Consider the following 22,303-nt stretch of genomic DNA (forward strand, 5'->3'; position numbering starts at 1 on the left):
CACAATTTTAGACTACAATACAGTTTTAATGGATGTTGCTTGTCAAGTTTCTCTTCATTTAAAAGTTGGAGCAGCATAGATGCATCTGACCCTTAATGAAAATGTCACAGGAGGTTAGCTTAATCTGACAAAAATTATTTGTGGACATTCTTAAAAATGTAAAGTTGTTCATATATGCATTTTCCAAGGCTAAAAAGAGCTATGTTTTCTTCTAGGTCTGCGGTTAACGTTGTGGTTGCTTGTGTACCTGCTCTTTTGTCCTTCAGATCGTGCCGCACTCTTCTCCTCGTCTGTAATGTTCTGTTCAGTCAACGTGGACACTTCAAAGATCCTACATTTTTCCATTACCACCATCTCAATTTCTGCAAAACACAAACACAACACAGAGAGTATAACAGCAGAGCTGGATTTTGGCATTGTGTATATCAGATGTCAGCCATGGAAGATCCCCGCATAAAGCTGATCTAAGCTGTCAAAAGTTAGACTAATGGATTTCCCTTGAAATGATTATATACCTGCAGACATATCAAAAAGGGAAACCACTTGGTTGCATTTAATAACTTTCAAAACTGAATCTAACAGCCGAAACTACAAGGGAATGTTTTCTAGAATTTTATTGTAGTGACCACCAGATTGAATTGTAATGTATTTTTTTAAACATATCTGGCACTGATTGTAAGAGGGAAATCTGCAGAGTTCCGCTGAACATATTATAGATTATGTATTAAATATTTATGCGTGAATTTGTGGACGTGCATCGCGAAACTAGAGCAAGACATGCATTTGTGGTTAAAGTATATACATTTTAGGGGCTGAACGACTTTTATGTAATCAAAGTCGAGTCGAAGTCGACTAGTCGATGATGACGTCATTAATGAACAAATAAGTCTGGAGCGGAGACTCGAACACCTTGTGTACAGCTATGGCATATGACACAGTGCTGCCCACATGACTATTGCTCCTATAACAGCTCATTTTTATCAGTTCTTTTGTCTTTAGGTCGTTATATTTCTCAGATTTCTGCTCGTTCTAAATCTGATACAGATAAAGTAGCACAGTAAAGATTACATTCATATGAATGCATTAGTGAGAGTGATTGCGTGTGTGAATTAATTCTACCTGGCAACGTCTCTCTACTAGAAGTGAAGCTGTGGGATTTGGTTATTAAGAAATATATGATTGAACTTTTCAGTTTCTAAGCTATTTTATTGAGAAATCACAGAACAATGTTGACAATACATTTCTGCGCTTAATGATTCTGTGTGCTCGCAATCTGCGCGAGATGAACTGTACGCGCTACTGTCTGAAGCCTATGTTTGTGCGTTACAGTGCAGCAGCGCATTAGATTAGAACGGCGATTAACTTACCTGTACAATAAGCTGTTTAAAACATGCATTCTCCCATTCAATTTTGAGCATCCAGTAATATAATCACACATGTCTTGTGGAGCGCTTTCAGAGTATGCATTTATTTGTCATTTTAACTGTTTGGAAACGGGGCGTAAATGTGGAAGTCCTTCAAAGATTTATTATCCTGTTGCGCCCTCTATAGGGCCAGCGACTAGTCGACGTCTAGCTTAAAGTGTCATGGCAGAGCATTGAAGTCGAATAGTCAGTGCAACCCCTAATACATTTGTATTTTTTTTAAAGAAAATTACAGATTGTTTTGCTAGATAAGACCCTTAATCCTCGGCTGGGATCGTGTAGAGCACTTTGAAGCTGCACTGAAACTGCGATTTGGACCTTCAACCCGTTGGCCACCATTAAAGTCCATTATACTTTAATTTTTTTGCGACAGAAGAAAGAAAGATGTGAACATCTTGGATGACATGGGGGTAAATTATCAGGACATTTTTATTCTGGAATCCTTTAAACTAACCACAAATTTGAAAAGTTACTTAAATGAACATCACATAACTGGCTGTGTGTCAGACGTGGGGAAGGACGACTGAAGGAATGAATCACACAGAGGAGTGAATACGACAGGAGACAGGGCTTAGCTCACTTTCCCTCTCAAGTCTGACAACTCCCAACAAGATTAAGGAGACACAATAATGTCTACCAGTGACTGTGTCCAAACACAGAAATGACGTGAGAAGGTGGAGTGCTCTCACAACTGGCAAAACATAATTTAGCCAAGTAGGACATGCTGCTGGATCAACACTGCTATCATTGTTGGTCCTGGAACAAAATTGCTAAGAAACAATCAAAGACCAAACCCTAACCTATCCATGAAATCAGGAAATAATTAGAACATTGTTCAAATCAATAACCCCAAGGCATTACGTCTAAAGGCCCTTGCACACTGAGTCCGAAACTTTCGTCTGAAATTTTACACACGTTAAAAAATAAATACGATCTCACATTGTGTCAATCCCATTTACACATTGCCTCTGAAACATTCGTCTGACATAAAAAATTCAGATCGAGTTCGATTTTCTGCGTTTTTTGCATCCGTAGCAAGCATTTTGAGAGGTGTTTTGACAATTCAGAGCCACCGTGCAAGCGAATGCCAAAATCCAGAATGGGGTCTGACAAGTTGATCCACTTCTTCTCGCTGCACAAAGCACTGTATAGGTCCTTGCACACTGAGTTCATGGAAATTGGTGGTCTTCTTTTTAATATGTGGCTCTATCGCTAGCAAAGCATCAAACTGAGCCACTGACATCCTGAAGTAAACTTTGAATTGCATAGGATAATCCCGCAGCTCCTTGATAAGGAGGCGGAATTCTCCTTGGATTGGATGATGGATCCAACATTTCCTGTTTCTTTTTCTCTTTTTAAGAAGAGAGAGGACAACAAAATCATCCTCACTACTTGAAGACTCCATTTTGTATTGTTTTGCGATTTTTTTTGCAATGGATGAATTAATACGCATCGGACTCAGTGTGCATGGTTTCTGTGCGTGACGAATTTTTAGAGTGACGAATACGAAAAAAACACATACGAACACTTCGGACTGTGCAAGGACTTTAAAACTAAAATCTGATTTGTTGATAGGATTATTGCTCCAATCCAATCTATATCCTACTTGGGTAAATCACCATAAAATGTATCCTTTTGTATTCCACAGAAGGAAGTCAGTCATATGGGTGAAATTTCCCTTTAAGCCTCACCATAGATTTGTGTGAAGTTCTACTGTGGGACATTTTATGAACTCAAATCGGCACAGCTGTTCGGTCAGTTTTGAGAGCAGAGCCACAGCCGAAGTGTGGTGTGGTGTGACCCAAAGAATGGAGGGTCAGTCAGTCATGCTGGGACATTCATCTAACGCTACTCACCTTCCTTGTCCCCACTTGTCCTGCTGGCCTTTGAACTAGCCTCTGTACCTTTAGCCTTTTCCTTCTCTTCTTCTGGCCCTTCCTCTGATCCCCGCTCTTCCTCCTCTTCCTCGCCCACATTCTTGTAGTTGGGCCTTTTCTGGGTCCTCTTCTTCCCACGATGACGACTCATCTCCAGGGAACGCTCCAGACTTTCTGTGGGCTTGGTGAAGCGACGAACACCGGCATTGCTCTAAAATGAAATGACCAATGGATGAGGCGTATGACTAATATGTACACTGTTTGATGCTCATGAAAAGCTTTCTTCTTGGGGATAATAATAATAATTGCAATATTGTTATTATTATATTGATTCCTAATCTTATTTGTTATTTTATGATGTTATTTATTATATATATATATATATATATATATATATATATATATATATATATATATACACACAGCGTTGTGAAAACAGTTATTAGATTTAGGGGGCAATTACTTTTTCACATAGGGCCATGTAGGTTTGGACAGCTTTTTTCCCTTAATAAAGGAAATCATCATTTAAAAACTGCATTTTGTATTTACTTGCATTATCTTTGTGTAATATTACAATTTGTTTGATGATCTGAATCTTTTAAGTGTGTGACAAATATATATATATATATATATATAGAGAGAGAGAGAGAGAGAGAGAGAAAGAGGAGTTTAAATGTGGGAAAAAAACTATTTAAAACAGTTTAACAATGTAGTAAAAACAAAACTAAAAAAAATGAAGGGGTACGAATACTTTCACAAGGCACTGTCTTGTGTGTGTGTGTGTGTGTGTATATATAGGCTACATTTTATATATATATATATATATATATATATATATTTACATTTTTATTTAATTTATATTTGTATTATGTTATACAGATTTTTTTATATAGTTTTTTTTCTTCCTTTTTCCAGGCCAACTAGAGAAAGTACTTTAAAAGCAAATTTACAGTTTAGAGGAAACACAGAAACTTTGTCTTTTAAACATCAATACGCTTTATTAGATATTTAAATATGCAAATTGTAATATTTAAATATGATATTTAAATATATAAACAATCCATAACTTTTTCTATAAAAAAAAAAAAATTCGACAAATGTTTTCAAATATTTTCCTATAAAACATAAATAGGCCTACACATAATAAACGTATTGCTGCTTGGCCTTGGCACAACATATACACACATAAACCATCTTGGATAACAGCAATAGCTGCTTTTACAACGTCTGCAGAACTTAAAGAAGCAGTGAAAGGAAAACAGTCTCTGGCTTCTCAGAAACAAGAACCCGCTAAGACAGGAAACAGCTGCCAAACAGTTGAGGACACACATGGTAAGTGCAGCACGGACAGCAGTGATGTTTCCGAGGAGCTTCATTAACTCACACGACGTGACAAGCACTAGGCAGTGCTGTTGGGCATAACACAAAAGGACCCTTAACCTCATTTACAACAACCGCACAAGAGATAAGCTGTTCATTCTCAGAACAGCAGGAAAACACTGTGAACAATTACCTGCTCGTGGTCTCACAGTTGCACTATTGCACCCTGAACCACTCTGTCTGCTTTTCAAAGAACGCCTGCAAGGATTCAAAGAACCCACCTCTACTGTTTCGATATGTGAAATTATGTTCTCCATCTACAGTTTCTCTTCAAGTTTAGAAAGCAGCTTTAAGGAACATAAGGTGTCTGGCAGCACAAGAGTTAAAAACAACTCTCGACAAAAAAACAGGACCACAACAGGTCACAGTGACACGGTGCGAAGAACATGCGCTCGCAGCTAAGAAGTGGAGCACTCAGTAGGACGCCACACTTGCAAAAAAAAAAAAAAGCCATCTGTGGTCTGCTTGTGGTCACAGACTTAATGAGTGAATTCTATTCAAAGTGCAAAGTATATCGTCAACACTGAGCTATTTACGAGAAAGGACTAGATAAAAGGCAGCTGATCAGCCTTTGTGATGACCTCACTCTTTGTGCCTCTGCTGTCAAGATAAGCCACACATACATATATAAACACATCTAGGGGTTTACAAAAGGCTAAAGCGTGCTCGTATGACATGCGTTGCATCCCCTCATACATGTGTGACATAATTTTAATCAAAACAACAGATCTGTGACATCAGACTGAAGTATGTTGCACTGATGTGAGCGTACCTGTCACCTCAACCTAAAATGACCAAGCTGCATTTGCCGAAATGCTGAATTGTGCTTGTTTAATCTCCCAAAATGGAGTCGCTAAAGCATGCCACCAGGCTACAGGTGCGTTTCCAGCAAACTGCGCAGCAGGTGTGCCTTTGCTAACACATGCACCCTGCTTGTTGTGCAGTATGTAAATCGTATAATGAGAAAACAGAGGAAGCTTCTAATACGGTGGCGGTTTCGCCCTTCATCTCTGCACTACATAAACTTCATACTTCCTGTCATCTGCGCAAGGACCTGTTTGAAATCCTGATCTACACACCCGACCTCTCTGCCTGGTCCCTTCTATGCTCATCCTCTACCTGTGGCTTGTGGTGAAGGAAGGTCATGTGATGTGCGTGTATGTGTGTGTTTGGGTGGCAGAGGCTTGCTGGTAACACACAGGCACTAGCATCTATTTCACAGGCTTTACGGGAAAAGGAAAGTAGGTTAGAGGCGGTGCGGTGATGGTGTAAGGCAAATCGAAGTACATCAGAGCAACGAGAGCCACAACAAAAGATAGACAAGAACTTTGCATTTACATAAGGATTCCCACCGGCTTCCTCGACCGAGCTCTTCACAACACAGTCCTACAACAGACTATGTGCTAACTATAAATTTAACTGTTGATGGTTTGTTCAATTACCAAATTTTGGTTTACCTCAGTTTTGGCATAAATTCAGAACTTGGAAAGATAAACATGAAACTTGTGCAGTTTCATAATTTAATATCAATAATTTGAAATTAATCTCTATTTTGTAGCTGATGCATTCTGTTCATAAAGGGGAAAAACGGTGTTGGCTTACATAGTGAAATATATGTGCATTGTTGAGTGCAAAAAAAACTTGTCCCACCAGTATAAAGTCAATAAAGAGCTTACATTTGAAATCTTGATATTGCATACCAGTGTTTCCTAAACAATGCCGTTTTTGCAGAGGGAGAGATTTTGTCAGATGTTTTTACCGCTGTTATCTGATGGTTTTCATTGTTTGTACAAAAATACAATAATTCATACTTGTCAGCTTTAATAATAAAATTATGCAATTCAAAGAGTGCAAATGACTTTACTTTTCTTAAACATCCTATCTGGACTTGATTTACAGATGAATTACAGAATGAATCAATATAAATAGCAAATGTAATGCGTTTAAACACATAACCCTACATTTAACCAATTGAAGCGAACTACTAAATCCACATGCTTATAATGCATATCCACATATATGTGTACACACACACACACACACATACACAGTCACACATAGGCTACATTATACAGGGGTGCACATAAGGGGTGTGCGAAAAAATGCAAAAAATGCAATGTATAAATATGTTCAGACCGCTCATTTGCGTACCAACATTGTTGACAGCTGTTCATGCTCAATCACTGTTTTAGATCGACTAACTGTAATATTGTATAAGATTTCCTCAAACTGAAAGCATAAATCTAGGCAATGCGCTGCTGGTTTCAAAGCAAAATGCAAAACTGTGCCATTTCTCACTTACGCTCTTCACTCGGCAGCGCTAAACCCGGCAACGCATATACTTACTAGCAACCCTCCAAAATAAAAGCTTGCTGATTTTAGATTTGAAAATAATGAAAATTAATTTTAAAAAAGTTAATATCAGCATTGTATTTTTAAGTGTACTATAAACTAACTGTATTTTTATTCTATACTCAAATTATTTTTAAATATAATAGTATTTTCAAACTGATTATTTTGTTTATTTTATTAAAATACAAAATAAATAAATGCAATAATACTATTATCACTATTAATAATTATATTATTTTTATAGTTATATTTAATGAGTCACACTATGTGTAGTTTGAGTACCAAACCAAATCTCCAAGTGCTCTCATGAGATATATATATATACAGTATATATTAGGGATGCTCCGATCGATCGGCCGGTGATCGGTATTGGCCGATAATCAACATTTTATGACTCGATCGGTACTCACTAACTTGGCCGATCTCACGAACCGATTGAAAAAAATGTGAAAAAATTTGCTATTTGTCGTGTATGTTTTGCATGATGATATGATGAATGGATGGTTCATTTTTACCAGCAGATTCAGTGACGTTAGAGCTGATCTACGCCTCACTGCACGGGAACCGGGGCTGATCGCGGCCACTCTAGTCAGTGCTTGTGTTTATCAGTCAGCCACGGCACGTTTCTGACACGGCTCTCCACGCTGCTTGGCTAAAAATAGTCTTTTGTGAGTTGTCACAGCGTGAAGGACGGAACAAAACCTTGTCGGAGCCGTAAGGGATAACGGTAACATAATACGCTGATCGTGGGCTGCTCTTAAATGAACATTTATTTATAAAACAAAATAACTTCTTTGGCCATATTAGCCTACTCAATAGCATTAACACAGGCTTTACTCTTTTCCAACTTTATCTGGAATGTCACCGTTTCTGTCATTGCAACTTCCCGATCAGGCGAACGAACACACACACGAAATCATCTGCCTCATGAAAAAAAATTTATTTAAAAAAAAAAAAAAAAAATGTAGTTAATATTTGCATCATTTATGATTTCTTTTATCCACCCGCAAATAATCAGAATGCATTTTTTCATTACCCGACCCGCGGATTATCCGCAGCACCCGTGGATATGGGAAAAGCAAAACAAGTTTGCTGCCTAAATCAGACAGATTTAATGAAAATGCTAATTAATTCTCTGCCAGCAGGAGGTTCTTTAAAGCGGGAGAAACAGGTTTTCCCAGTAACGGCTGTACACAAAGCAGCGCTGAGCTCACAAACGCTGCTTTATCAGGCATATAACATGCCAGATGAAATTAAAATGACATCGAACATTTTTTAAAGCTAGTCTTCCTTCAGAAATACAGTGATATAAAAACACCCGCACCTCGTTTTGATTTTTAAACGTGCAGTACCTGCTCATGTTTATTCAACCACGCCTTTTGGAAAATCCGTCAGTTTTGATATTGTGGTGAGCGCCACAAATAAATAAATGTATGGGAAACACATCCCACAGCACAACCACCTGAGCCCAACTTCAGTCTACTCAACACCTTAACTTTAACTGCGTTTGTAGCCGGCGCCATAGTCAGACTGATAAACAAACACAGACCGGAAGTGTACTTCGCGCCAGGCGCTTGCGCCTGATGAAACCGTCTATATAAAGCTTGAAGCATCAGAATCGGCCGATCACCATGACAAGAAATCCGTACTCAGTATCGGCTGCAAAAATCCTGATCGGAGCATCCCTAATATATATATATATACTGTATATATATATATATATATATATATATATATATACACACACACACATACACATATTCCCATTATATTTGCTATATGCTATAAACAACATTTTCTCACATGAAATACAATACAAACCAGGATCTTACAGCATAATGATGTGTTGAATTTTGCAGACGCATACAGAGTTTTGTTTACAGTACATGGCAGCACGGATATGCATGCGATCAACAGTTTCGTGCAAACCAAAACAAATGTAGCAGTCAGCAAAATGACTTCATATCACAGCACTGAACGCAAACTTAATGTCGCGGTCTATTTACCTTCAACACAGTGCAGTTTATATGATCTACAGTACATGTTTATATCTTCAGCGGTTTCATTTAGAACTTAAAAGATTTGCAATTTAACATGTGACATTTAAACAAAAATGCTTTGCAGGATTTGTTCGATACAATGTGTTCAGTTTGCTGTATTGAACAAATCCTGCAAAGCATTTTTGTTTAAATTGATTTGAAATTGCAGTCGCACAAGTAGCACTGGTTTAGGGAAGTTTAATCAAGCTGATTACCGTCAGCTTGTAAAAAAGGGTCTAGTAGAGCAAGATGTGGTTAAGCCTGAGAGGTGAGACACAGAAACAGACCACAGAAAGAGCCAGAGAATGGGAAAGAGGAAATGGCTTTTGATAATACTGACACAAATGAGAAGAGAGACCATTTCCCTGAAGAGGCCGCTTTATTGCCACTTTTTTTATTTTAAATTTTTTTTGCTGACGATAAACATACATTTATCAGAATAATACAGAGTGGTGTACTGAAGCTTGTCTACGATTACCAGAGCACTTATTAATAACCATTCTAGGAATATATCTTCGACCACATCATTATCTGTCAAAATTAGATTTCTTTTTTTAAAGGGTTAGTTCACCAAAAAAAGGAATATTCTGTCATTAATTTCTCTCCCTCATGTCGTTCCAAACCCATAGCCAGTGTTCTGACATAGAACACGAATACACTGCACCTTGTATACAAGCAGAGGAATGCACACTTATATTTAAAGCAAACAATATTAGATATTTGTTAGCTTTCAAAACTGCCAAAATTAAATAATAAATATTCTATTTATTTTACATAGGAAATAATGTCATAGATTGCTGCCAGGGTGTTGCTAAGATGTTCATAGTGCATTTTAGTGTGTTGATATGCTGCAATAGTGTTGAATTACACATCAAAGAATGAGTAATGGCAAAAATGACTAACTATCTGCTAGCTTTGCCTAATACATATTACAACTAATATCATTGCAAAAACATATATTCAAACAGTACTGAGATGCTACTCACATGATAACAGTCTCAAAAAAAAAAAAACTACAGTTCAAGCAAGCATGACATCCTACTCTCTCAGAAACAAATCTGACATTTAACTGATTTTGTTTTTGCCTGGTGCATGCAAACGACTCAACCAGCCAAACATTCGGGACGCTTTCATTGCAAATATTTGCATATGTGCATATGCACGGCCTGGCCCGGATTCTGATATCCAGACAATAAAAAAAACAAAAACAAGTAATGTGCTACAAGGCTGCACTACACAATCAGTCTCACATCCACCTACACGCTGCAGTGATGTCTGCTGTGGAGAAGACATCAAAGCAGCCCATTAACACCACTGATATCGCTGCGCTCTTATCTGCCTGCCTTACCTTAGTGTAAATACCCTCATGAAAATAACAAGAGCAGAGGCAAACAGCAAAGAAGAATTCTCTTCTCCTCTTCAACCATCTCATCCACAGACTGGAGAAGTGTTGTTTTGTAACTACCTGTTTTCTGAGACGTTTATTTGTGGCCGACACATCTTATATTAAAAAAGGGCATGGTGAGGCTGTAGCACTCGACTGACATCTTTTAGGTGATCAACAGAAGTGATAACATTTATCAAGCTAATTGGACACATGCGTGTCACTGTAAAACTGACACATTGATAAAATTTTCCTTGAGGTACAGGAAAGTTTGGCCAGCTTGATGTAGCCATTACAACTCATTTGACACCAAGTAAATATCAAACAGAAGCTGATAAACCAGAAAGAGAGAGAGAGATCTACCAAGTGTATGTACTTGTGGAACAGAAATAAATGCCCTTTAAAGGTATAGGGTAGGCGATTTCGGAAAGGCTAGCAATAGCAAGCTAGCTTTGAAAGCAAGAACCCAAACCTCCCTGAATAAAAACTCTGCAAAGCCACGCCTCCTCCAAATTATATGAACGTGCGCAGTAGGGATGTTCATTTTAACCGGTTAACCGTTAACGGACTGTAAAAATTTTGACCGATTAATACAATCAGTTAAACGTTTTAAAAAGTCTTTTTTTAATTTTATTATTTTATAATTTTTTATAATTTATCAAAATATTTAAAAAGGTTTTTCTGCATAGTTAAAATACGCTATGAGCATAATTTTTTTTTTGTTTTTTAGAGAAAATTCTAAAGAGAAAAAAAGTTGCGTATAAGTCGCATTTTATTATTTCATTCAGAAATAGGCCTAATGCCGCCGCGAAATGTTTACAAACATTATAATAAACACTGTAAACATAGCTAGGCTATTTTAGTTCCCCTCACCCCACAACAAATCCTTTCAATTAACAGTATTTAGAAAAGAACAAGAATTAAAAATATAAGCTACACTGTAAAAAATTATTGTGATTTTAACAGTAAAAGATGGTGAAATTGCTACAGTGCAAGTTTTTATACTATATTCAGTGAATAAATGTAATTACATTTAATGTGATTTTACAGTAAAATACTGTTAAAAATACGGTTTTTGGAAGTGAAAAAGAAACCGTAATTGTATAATTTACAGTGAAAAACTGTAAATTGACACTCCCAGAATTCCCTGCATGACACTTCATATTTGATGTTTTTTTGTTGAAATAACATGTTTCTTCTTAGTTTTTTCTTATCTGTTGTGTACAATAGGGTTTAATCTTACATCTAAAGTTGTTAAATTAATGTTTATTGCATTATTTCAGTATCATGTGTGTCACCATGATGGGGTTTAGTGTTTGTGTGAATGACAATGTGCACCTTCTATATATAAGTATTGCCCTCCTCGGCTCGTAGAAAAGCTGTTTGTGATGAGCTTTGGTTCATCATGTGACTTTCTCATCACCACCAGTTTTTGGTGGTTATCAGTGCATTACAATGGTTCAAAACAGATATTAGTACTTCAATATGTTGGTTTATTAACATTACATCAGTTAATGAAATACGGTATTTTATTGTGAATTTAAGTTAAGTCTGTAAAACCTAAAATGTTGCTACCATATTTTTTTACGGTGAAGTTCTGGCAACCACAGTTGCCGGTATTTTACATTAAATGTCAGTTTTTTTTTTTTACAGTGTATAGCAATATAAATGACAAGCCAAAACGAATTAATTTAGGCTAAAACGAAACTGAAACCAACGTTGTGTATCACATTCGACATAAAATCAAATGTTTCCATATTCGTGATGTATTTGAATGCCAAATAATTATTTATGTATTTCACTCGCGCGCCAATATCCACGTAAAACAAAATGTTTTGCATAACATCACGGTGGTACAGTGATAACGCTTAACGGCACAGATTTTACTACATATTTAAACTGAGCAGTGTGTTTTTTTCCATATGTTTGACTGACTGTATTTTGTTATGATAATGAACAGGCTGCATTGTCAAGGTAGCAATGCTTAACTGTGTGTGCGCATGCGGCGCCAGCGCAATCACTTGAATTTTTTCCTTCTAACAGTGGAAGCAACTACTCCTTTTAGTCATAAAGATAATCGGAATTATAAAAGGTGTGCCTTTATTTGTGTACATTCACAATAAAAACAAATCTTTGTGCTTTTGTAAAATAAGCCTAAAGAAAGGATGCCGCTTTTTGCCGTCTGTTCCCTTTCGCGCAGCACAAAAATGAACCGAAACTCTGCATACTAGTCTACTTGTTGCACAGTTTTTCTTTAATTTTCTTAATACATCAAGTAAAAATATATTTCTCATATAGGCCTATTTATTCGTTATATACAGTGGGGAAAAAAGTATTTAGTCAGCCACCAATTGTGCAAGTTCTCCCACTTAAAAAGATGAGAGAGGCCTGTAATTTTCATCATAGGTATACCTCAACTATGAGAGACAAAATGAGAAAAAAAATCCAGAAAATCACATTGTAGGATTTTTAAAGAATTTATTTGCAAATTATGGTCGAAAATAAGTATTTGGTCAATAACAAAATTTCATCTCAATACTTTGTTATAATATACCCTTTGTTGGCAATGACAGACGTCAAACGTTTTCTGTAAGTCTAAATGTTAGTATCTTTAATGGGTCACAGACACTTATCCTCTCTAATTTAATTCAATTCTAATTTCAAATAATCTTGTCGGTTAACAGTTAATAATCGGTTAATGAGCATCGGTTGTTGGTTAGGAAAAATAACCGAAATGAACATCCCTAGTGCACAGGCAGACCAGACGCTAGCCAGCGACATGTCTTGGTCTCATTTACCGGTGAGAAAACATTACAGTAAAAAGCACATAATATTACAATAATAACACCTTTCTTTCTCACTGGAACACACTGATGATAGATGTTTGCAAACGGGGTGCGCAGAGGTATGCAAATACATATTTTGACAGGCAGGCAGGACAGCCAATCGTAATCTTCGGAACGAACATTTTGATTGGACAAACATTTTATGGTCCTATGCCTTCCACAGACGATATACATACATATAAATACATTTAGACCACTTAACTCAGTGATTGCTATCAGGATGTGAAGAGACTTTCAAACAGCATAACAAAAAAATGTTTTTGAAACAAATCACCTACCCTGCCTTTAAACTAAACTATATTTACATGTAGGCATGGGCCGGTATGAGATTTTGACGGTATGATACCCTTAAGCAAAAAAAATCACGGTTTCACGGTATTGTTGTTACAGCTCTAAAATGTGTTAATTTGAAATGTCTGGGTAAAAAAACAAAAAAACTAAACCTGAACAATATATTTTGAGCAACATACAGAATATTTGGAACAGTAGTATTTGTTTATTTTTTCTTTGATTTGTTTCTGAAATGTGGACTGTCTGCAGCTTTTGATGTGGATGGTTGATTTGCTGCTAGAGCTACTGCTGCCCTAAAAAGAAGAAAAATAAAGACTGACATCTTTATTTAACCTAAATCTGTAATTACAGTTATTTAATTTTAGTTATATAATTCATATACATATAATTTCATATAATTTATTTACAGAATTTCATATACATAATTTGATTTAATAATAACACCCAAACAAATTTGAAGCAAAAACAGAATGTTCTGACTAGCTTTGTGAAATTATACTACATGCCTGAACGAAACAGCAGAAGCTCTGAATGGGACGCAGATTCACTCTCTGACAGCAGAAGACGCTGATACAGCTTTTCGTTGGTTATTGCAGTAAACAAAGCAGAGCTGTGCTGAAACACTGCTTTAATGTGAATTATACGAGATGAAAAGAAAATACCATCTAAACGTTTCTGAAGACAGTCCGTTCCCCTCAGAAACACATTCATATAAACCCCCAAGTCAATATTTAAGATTTTCTTCCAATAGTTCGTGCATCATGAACAGTGAGTGATCTGCCTGCTACAGTATTTTTCTCTGTGCGTCCGTCTTCAGTGTCTCTGGCCTCTGTTAACGGGCATTTTCAGACTTCATATTTTCACATAAACAACATTTGGAAAATGATACGCATTGCAACGCAGTTTGTGCAAGTCCAGAACAGAGATCGGCTGCAATAAAACAATAAATGGCCGGTTGCCGATCGCGTAAGTTCCAGAGAAAGCTCCTTTGGCCGTCATACACACACATATGACTGACCGCTCGCTCGCACCAACAGGAGGGGGAGGGGGCGTGTTACTCTCTAACACTGCACTCAACTTGAGGGATTCCTACACTTTCAGTCTTTGAGGAGACATGAAAAACAGTGCATACCGCAGGAAAATATTAGCGGTTTTGAAACCGTGAAATTTTTCAAATCGCGTATACCTTGAAACCGGTAATCGGCCCATGCCTATTCACATGACTCTAAATGACCTTTCACGTAAGCACTTTTCCGCACCTTTGACCTCGACATGAAAAGCATTATAGCAAGTGTTTTTTGTGAAGTTGCTACTACACAAGAAAACAAAGTGTTCAAAATTATTGAAAAAAATAGCAACTGCAAACACAGTGATATTATTCAAGTGTGACATCACAACACAGTGTCAAGGTCATGTGAAAGAGCATTTAGAACAACATTTATAATAGACTAGGAGCCACTTCTTCCCATAAAACCTACTAAATGGCTCATGGCTCCTTGTGGGGATCAATCTAGCATCCTTCTGGTTACCTCTTGCATGCAAATCCAAATGAAGATGCCAATTGGCAAATGTACTCACTGAACTTTTGTGAGCGCTCTGCTCAGTCTGCAGGGTGAACACTGACAGGTCTCCGTTCAGAATGACATCAGCCAGGGAATGGACAAGCGGCTGATAGTGGATGATTAGGAACACCTAGAGACAGCGGGACATCATATGTTATCGCTTGATCACATGCGTACAGCTCACACTGTGTGTATGTATGGTGGCTATTCTTCTCATTGCAAGTCTCAACAAAACTGAAGCACGTTTCTGTACCTGTGACAGCAGGTAGAGAGACACCTGAGGGTTGATCTTGCGTTCTTCAGCCTGGAGAAAAAACTGATTGTTATCATGTGGCATGAAAACTAGATAATTACTTGGGGTGAAAATGACATCATGCTCATGCTTGGATCACTATTGTATACATTACACTTCCATTCAAAAGTGTGCGGCCAGTAAGACTATTTTTTCTTCTTTTTTTTTTAGAAATAAAATGGTAAGAAATTAATATTTTATTCAGCAAAGATGCATCAATCTGATCAGAAGTCAGAGTAAAGATTTAGGTTGTAACCAAAATTTCTATTTCAAATAAATGCTACTTTGAACTTTCTTTTTATTAAAGAATCCTTTGAAAAATGTTTCACGGTTCCCACAAAAACTGCTTTAAACATTGATAATCAGAAATGTTTCTTGAGCAGCAAATCAGCTTATTAGAATGATTTCTGAAGGATCATGTGACACTGAAGACTGCAGTAATCTTTCCTTTTTTTTGCATTCAGAAAGTTATATAACATATCAAGATCGGTATTACCAACACTTCCAAATGAGAGTGGAAAACTTTTATCTATTCAACACACTTTGGAAGCCATTGAATTTTATGGCTTAAAAGAATCATAAATGCACAACAGAAGTAAGTAAAACCATAACTCAAGTCAATAGAGTGAATTTTTTATCAAAATAAAAGAGTTTTGCGATAACACCTCCAATGGTTATGCAAAACTAGCCTGGAATAAACACTAGCCTACCAGATGTATGCTAGTTGTTTTTCAGACATGTGCAGTTGTGTCCTCACCTGCTCTTGACTGACCAGAGAGTACACGTATAGGGGAAGGAAGAGGCGGTTGAGCAGGTGGTCGGTCAGCACGTCACTGAGAAACTCACAGTTGATGATGAGGATGTCGTTCAGATAGTGAAGATGGTCCAGGTGCTCAGCTACCAGATCGCTGAGTTTTCCTCTGTTTTTATGTCTGATGAGAATGGGTGTAGATGGGGAAGAAGTGCAATATTTTAAATCACAAACATTAATGAGCAGGCTATGTTGTGAATTCAGACTCAGAATTCAGACTGTGGTCTGTAGTGACATCTAGTGGCGTGGCGGTAAACCGCACATAAAAAGGTGTCATGAAAACCTTACTCTTCATCAGTCTGCACACACTTGTCCAGCTCGATGACATGGCTGCCGATGAACCAGACCAAATTGGAGAAGTACGGCACGGCCGTTTTGTCCCGGATGTAGTGTAGCATGTGCTGGTTGTCCACTGGGGGGCAGGACCAAAAGTAAACAGGGTTACTCACAAACAGGCAGAGAGACAGGAACAGTGCTGTGAGAAAGGAACTGTTAGGTTTAGTATAACTAATAAGACTAATAACACATACTGACAGGTGGACTTTAAAAAGCAATAGAGGTTAATTACAGAGCAATGTGCAATATGATTGGTCAGATGTTGGAGGGATATGTTAAATTACACTCCCTAAGCAGAGTCACTAAGCGGAACTAGGTTGCATTATATTTGATCCTAGGCAATAGACAAGTCCTGTACTAAGCATGCTGAGATTATAAAATGTATCTAAACTTATAAAGGCTCACTGTGCAATAAACAGTAACAAATTAATCGGGTTCTCAGCGGTCAAAAGTCTATCTAGGATTATGGATGCTATAATGATCAGTTGCTCAATGAAACTCCAGCATCTTTAAAAAAAAAAGAAAGAAATTAAATTAAAACACAAACTTACAACTGATACTGCCAAAAACCACCATAAAAGCCAAACAAGAGGGTTTAAATAAGGGCACCAATGTGGGACAGTGCAAACAAGTGTATTTTTTAACTATTATCAGTGTGTACATTGTCAACCTGTGTACACACAGACAAAAGAAGCAACTGCGTTTAAAAAAGATTAAAGAGAACATGCAATACAAGTGGCACAAGAAAGTTCTGAATTTGACCAACTTACATGACACTGGAATAAGGCACACAGGAGTCACCATAGAGGGAGAGGGGAAGAACAGACAAAGGGTTAAACAGGATGAAGGGACTGAGCTAGTGGAGCTCTGGGCCCTAGAGGCCAAAAGATGGAACCATCACACCACCTAGTGGCAGGTATTAAACCTGCACAATAGAGCATCTGAAACCAAGAACAGCCTAAAAACACCAAATATATAAACCAGATCCATGAAGCTGCCAGGACATGCTAAAAAGCAAAGCATACCACCCAACTACTTATTCTGACAATCTGGGATTTGAACTGCATTGTTGCAGTTAATTCAGTGCATTTATATAGTAATTATGCATGTGATCTGCCATATCAAGAAAGCCACAGAAAGTACTTGAACATTTAAGCAACACTTAAAAATGTATGAATGTTATTGTATTACATAAAATATTACAGATACATGGTGCACTGCAGTCATAAACGTATCAGCAGACTCAGATGTTATTTTTTATGTTGTGCGTATTGATCCAATAAATTAAAATGAAGCTGATATTTAAAACAATAAATTACAGACAAGTCCAGACAAGGGTGACCACGTTATTTCTATTTGGCTTACGTATTATTAAAAATAAAATAATATAAAATAAACTGTTTGGAATATTTTTTAATCCATGGAACAAAGACATTTTCTATATTATTTTTTATTAATTATATTCTTCTTTTAACATTAATACAAGACATTTAGCCGTAAATGAACAATATTTATTTGCGTTTGTGTGATTGTATGTAACTGTCTATACTGTCTTTACGCTGGAAAGCACTTTTAATGTGCTACAGAAATACCATTTGTACTGTATTGTAGGCATGTGTAACTTCTGTTTAAATTAGTTCAATGATGCAGTTTCCCACTGTACATGTTTTTTGGTGTCATTTGAAGCACGGAGATCTAAACTTTTCAGATGAGTGCTTTTTTTGTAATCAGTCTGACAAAATGTAGATTGATATCTAATAATAGCCAATATATTGGTTATTGGCTTCAAAATACTATTAATTACATTTTTAGATTTAGACATATCCATGTAGGTGCATCCCAATAAAATATTACACCAACTAGCTTTTATAAAAATAAAAAAAAAGATTTGCAAAAGGTGGCTTATTCAATGCAACGACATTTTAACACGTAAGTGTTGTTTACATCTCCAAATCTTATTTAGGGCCATTGTTTGCACATTAATGTCAGAAACATGCACCGATAGCAGTTTGATCTAAACTACAACAATCTCCATAGCCATCAGCTGATTAGCTGTAAGACGAACAACAATTCAAGGGCAAGTGCCAAGCAGATAGTAAGAAATGTTAAGTCAGTTATTCAAGAAGGGAAGAAGGATTTATGTACAAGCTTAAGCCAGAGAAACAGATCAACGAAAGCCCTTTTGTCTTGAGCACGTGACCATACCCAAGAGAAACCCCAGTGTGCCTGTGCATGTGTGTAGAGTCAGCAGCCATCACTAAATGTAAGTGTGAGTTACTCACAGATGGCAGAGAGCAGCGTCAGCATGCCCATGCATCAGAGGCATGACAGAGTGATTGACAGAAGAGAGGAGGATCAGGCGGCAGCAGCAGCTCAGTTAGGGCTCTACTCACCTTTGTACACATTGAGTGTGATAGTCCTGACCGCGATCCTGACCATGCTTTCTGGGTGGTTGAAAAACTTAATGGCCTCCGTGTACAGGGCAAAATCATTAGTGTGCTAGAAGCGTGGGAGACAGAGAGTGAGGCTGTCAGCGAGGAGGATTAGCTCAGAGAGAGGAGAGCTGCAACTGGTGACATTAAAGGGGTCATATGATGTTGCTAAAAATAACATTATTTTGTGTATTTGGTGTAATGAAATGTGTTTAAGCAGTTTAAGGTTCAAAAAACACATTATTTTCCACATACTGTACATTATTGTTTCTCCTCTATGCCCCGCCTTTCTGAAACGCGTCGATTTTTACGAAGCTCATCGGTCTGAAAAGCTGAAAAAACATCGGTGTGCTGTGATTGGCCAGCTATCCAGTGCGTTATGATTGGCCGAATACCTCAAGCGTGTGACGGAAATATTACGCCCCTACTATACTGTGATGATGAAAAACATGAAAACCCATTATAAACGAGGCATTCGTTGCATCCAGTGGGCACATAATTATGGATTATAATGACTTATACTGTCTTTTTACGCGTTGCGTTGCATCGCGCCGCGTAAACATAAAACCATGTCTGCATTTGTGATCGGAGAAATGACAAACAACAAGCCCTACTCTACACTGCCCAAAAAACTCGCTTTAAATATAAAAAATATAAAATATAAAAACTCCTTAAATATAAAAAACGTACTTACAGTCCGTGAGTCAGAACAGCCGGCATTGTAGTCTACTCTACCAGGATCAGGAAACGGTCCTCCATAAAATGTGCTGCACACATCTGAATATTTGGGTTGAAGTGTTCTGGAACAGTGTTGTAAATACAATTTCTACTCGTGTCCATTTTTGGAAGGCCAAACTAAGTAGTTTCGCTTTCACAACGAAACACAGCGTCACACACGGTGGCCTAGAATGAGCGGCGGCGGCCTAGAGTGAGCAGAGGCTGGGGGCTAGAGTGAGGAACGGCCGGAGGGCTAGAGTGAATGGCGCGGCCGGGGGATTCGACGAAGGAGCGTCCGGAGGGCTTGCGGCAACCACATGTGATGACCGGAGATCCACAGCACAAAGTTGATGTATTCCCTCAGCGACCAGCACAGATCAGCTCCAGGCATGACGAAGCGGATATCGTCCTCTTTTGGAAGGCCAAACAAAGTAGTTTCGCTTTCACAACGAAACACAGCGTCACACACGGTGGCCTAGAATGAGCGGCGGCGGCCTAGAGTGAGCAGAGGCTGGGGGCTAGAGTGAGGAACGGCCGGAGGGCTAGAGTGAATGGCGCGGCCGGGGGATTCGACGAAGGAGCGTCCGGAGGGCTTGCGGCAACCACATGTGATGACCGGAGATCCACAGCACAAAGTTGATGTATTCCCTCAGCGACCAGCACAGATCAGCTCCAGGCATGACGAAGCGGATATCGTCCTCTTTTGGAAGGCCAAACAAAGTAGTTTCGCTTTCACAACGAAACACACAGCGCCTTCAAGACATGGCGGCGGCAACAACAATTATGCAGCGAGAATAAAAGTTACGCCTTCTTTCTTTGCATGAACATTTGGGCGGCGTTATGCAAATCTTCCCACATAGTGACGTAGATATGTGGGGGCATGTTAGAACGAGCCATTTTAGGTAGGCATGGCTGACTCTTAAACTTTTATAAAGAATATCTCTCTGAATTTGAGACTTTAGTGTTTGCAACTTTACAGATCTTCTTTATGCACCAAGAGCTTGCAACACTCCAAAGAGAAAGGAAACATTTAAATCGCATCATATGACCCCTTTAAACAAAACCTGTACGCTTATTCACTTGTGAATCCAGGATTGTCTACAGAGCCGAAGGAATGGGCACATAACACCACTGACACCGAAAATGCAATGCTACTGGGTATTAAATCGGCTTAAATAAAAATTATTGTTGTAGTTGTTGTAGCAGCACATCAATAAAGTTGTCACTCCTCCTCTTTTTTTCTATATAGAAAAATGTAGGTAGTGATGAGCATATTTGTATGTACATTCCCATTCAAAAGTTTGGGGTAGGTACATTTTTTTAAAATGTTTTTTTTTAAATAAGTTTCTTATGCTCACCAAGGCTGTTGTATTTGATCAAAGGTACAGTAAAACAGTAATATTGTGTAATATTATTACATTATTAAAACAGCTATTATTTATTTTCAGTGTTGGGCAAGTTACTCTGAAAATTTCATCTAATTACTGATTACTCCTTTTAAAAGTAATCACGTTACTGTTCTGATTACTTTATTTCAAAAGTAAATAGTAATTAGTTACATTACTAGTTACGTAACTTTTTTCTCCATGAATCTTTCATAATGTCTACAATTCGTGTGTTATATTGAGAGGATACGTGAGCACGCAGATTTCAGCACTGCATTGCTCAACGCTGCAAACACGTGTTATAGCCTAAATAGAAACTCTGCATACGCTTGCACCTGTTAATCCTTTATATTTTATATTAGTTCATGTTACTTTTGTGCAATAGATGAATAGCAATTTATTTGTTTTAGATATTTTATGTTTAGATATTTCTATTTTGCGGGAGTCCCGTGAATCATTTTATTCTCCCGCATCCCGCACACACACACACGAGTGTCTACCCGCCCGCACCAGCACTCGCCCATCTTCTCCCGTGCTGCTGTTGCGCCGGCTCTCGCGGGAGCAGGTCTCTAATCCACTGGCACTTGACTGGACAGTGTGTGTGCTACATCCTTTTTACAATCTCTAGATTGTAAAACACTGCATTCTGCCAGCAATGTAACGCGGCAGTAACGTACAGAGACCTCGGCTTGTAACTATAACTATACTAATTACTATTTTGAAAATTATAAGGCGTTAAATTACTCCATTACTAAAAATTACAATTTTTAAAAAAAAAATACAAATTACAGTAATGCGTTACTGCCCAACACTGTTTATTTTAATACATTTTAAAATAAAATTTATTCCTTCAGGCTTCAGTGTAGCACAGTCCTTCAGAGATCACTGTAATATGCTAATTTGGTGCTCAAGAAACATTTCTTACTATCATCAATTAATATTTTTGTGGAAACCATGATTCATTTTTTTCAGGATTCTTTGATGAATATATATATATATATATATATATATATACAGTGGGGAAAAAAGTATTTAATCAGCCACCAATTGTGCAAGTTCTCCCACTTAAAAAGATGAGAGAGGCCTGTAATTTTCATCATAGGTATACCTCAACTATGAGAGACAAAATGAGAAAAAAAATCCAGAAAATCACATTGTAGGATTTTTAAAGAATT

General features: G+C 37.6%; 1 protein-coding gene across 5 annotated transcripts in view; it reads right to left on the reverse strand.

Annotated features, from left to right (window-relative positions):
* Positions 1 to 22,303, reverse strand: part of clec16a (C-type lectin domain containing 16A) — a 66,867-nt gene that overhangs the window by 40,983 nt on the left and 3,581 nt on the right. For 2 of the 5 annotated variants that reach the window (XM_016279409.1, XM_016279413.1), the window contains exons 5-12: positions 18,988 to 19,093; positions 17,365 to 17,370; positions 16,547 to 16,670; positions 16,205 to 16,379; positions 15,409 to 15,459; positions 15,172 to 15,285; positions 3,281 to 3,512; positions 248 to 362 (exon numbers count right to left, since the gene is read on the reverse strand). In XM_016279409.1, the coding sequence (XP_016134895.1) occupies positions 248 to 362; positions 3,281 to 3,512; positions 15,172 to 15,285; positions 15,409 to 15,459; positions 16,205 to 16,379; positions 16,547 to 16,670; positions 17,365 to 17,370; positions 18,988 to 19,093 (923 nt within the window). The remainder of the gene's footprint in view (positions 1 to 247; positions 363 to 3,280; positions 3,513 to 15,171; positions 15,286 to 15,408; positions 15,460 to 16,204; positions 16,380 to 16,546; positions 16,671 to 17,364; positions 17,371 to 18,987; positions 19,094 to 22,303) is intronic. The other 3 variants (XM_016279411.1, XM_016279412.1, XM_016279410.1) reach the window with 3 other exon arrangements.

Source organism: Sinocyclocheilus grahami, unplaced genomic scaffold (genome assembly GCF_001515645.1).
Source record: "Sinocyclocheilus grahami isolate Dianchi unplaced genomic scaffold, SAMN03320097.WGS_v1.1 scaffold130.1, whole genome shotgun sequence".
Taxonomy (NCBI): Eukaryota; Metazoa; Chordata; class Actinopteri; order Cypriniformes; family Cyprinidae; genus Sinocyclocheilus; species Sinocyclocheilus grahami.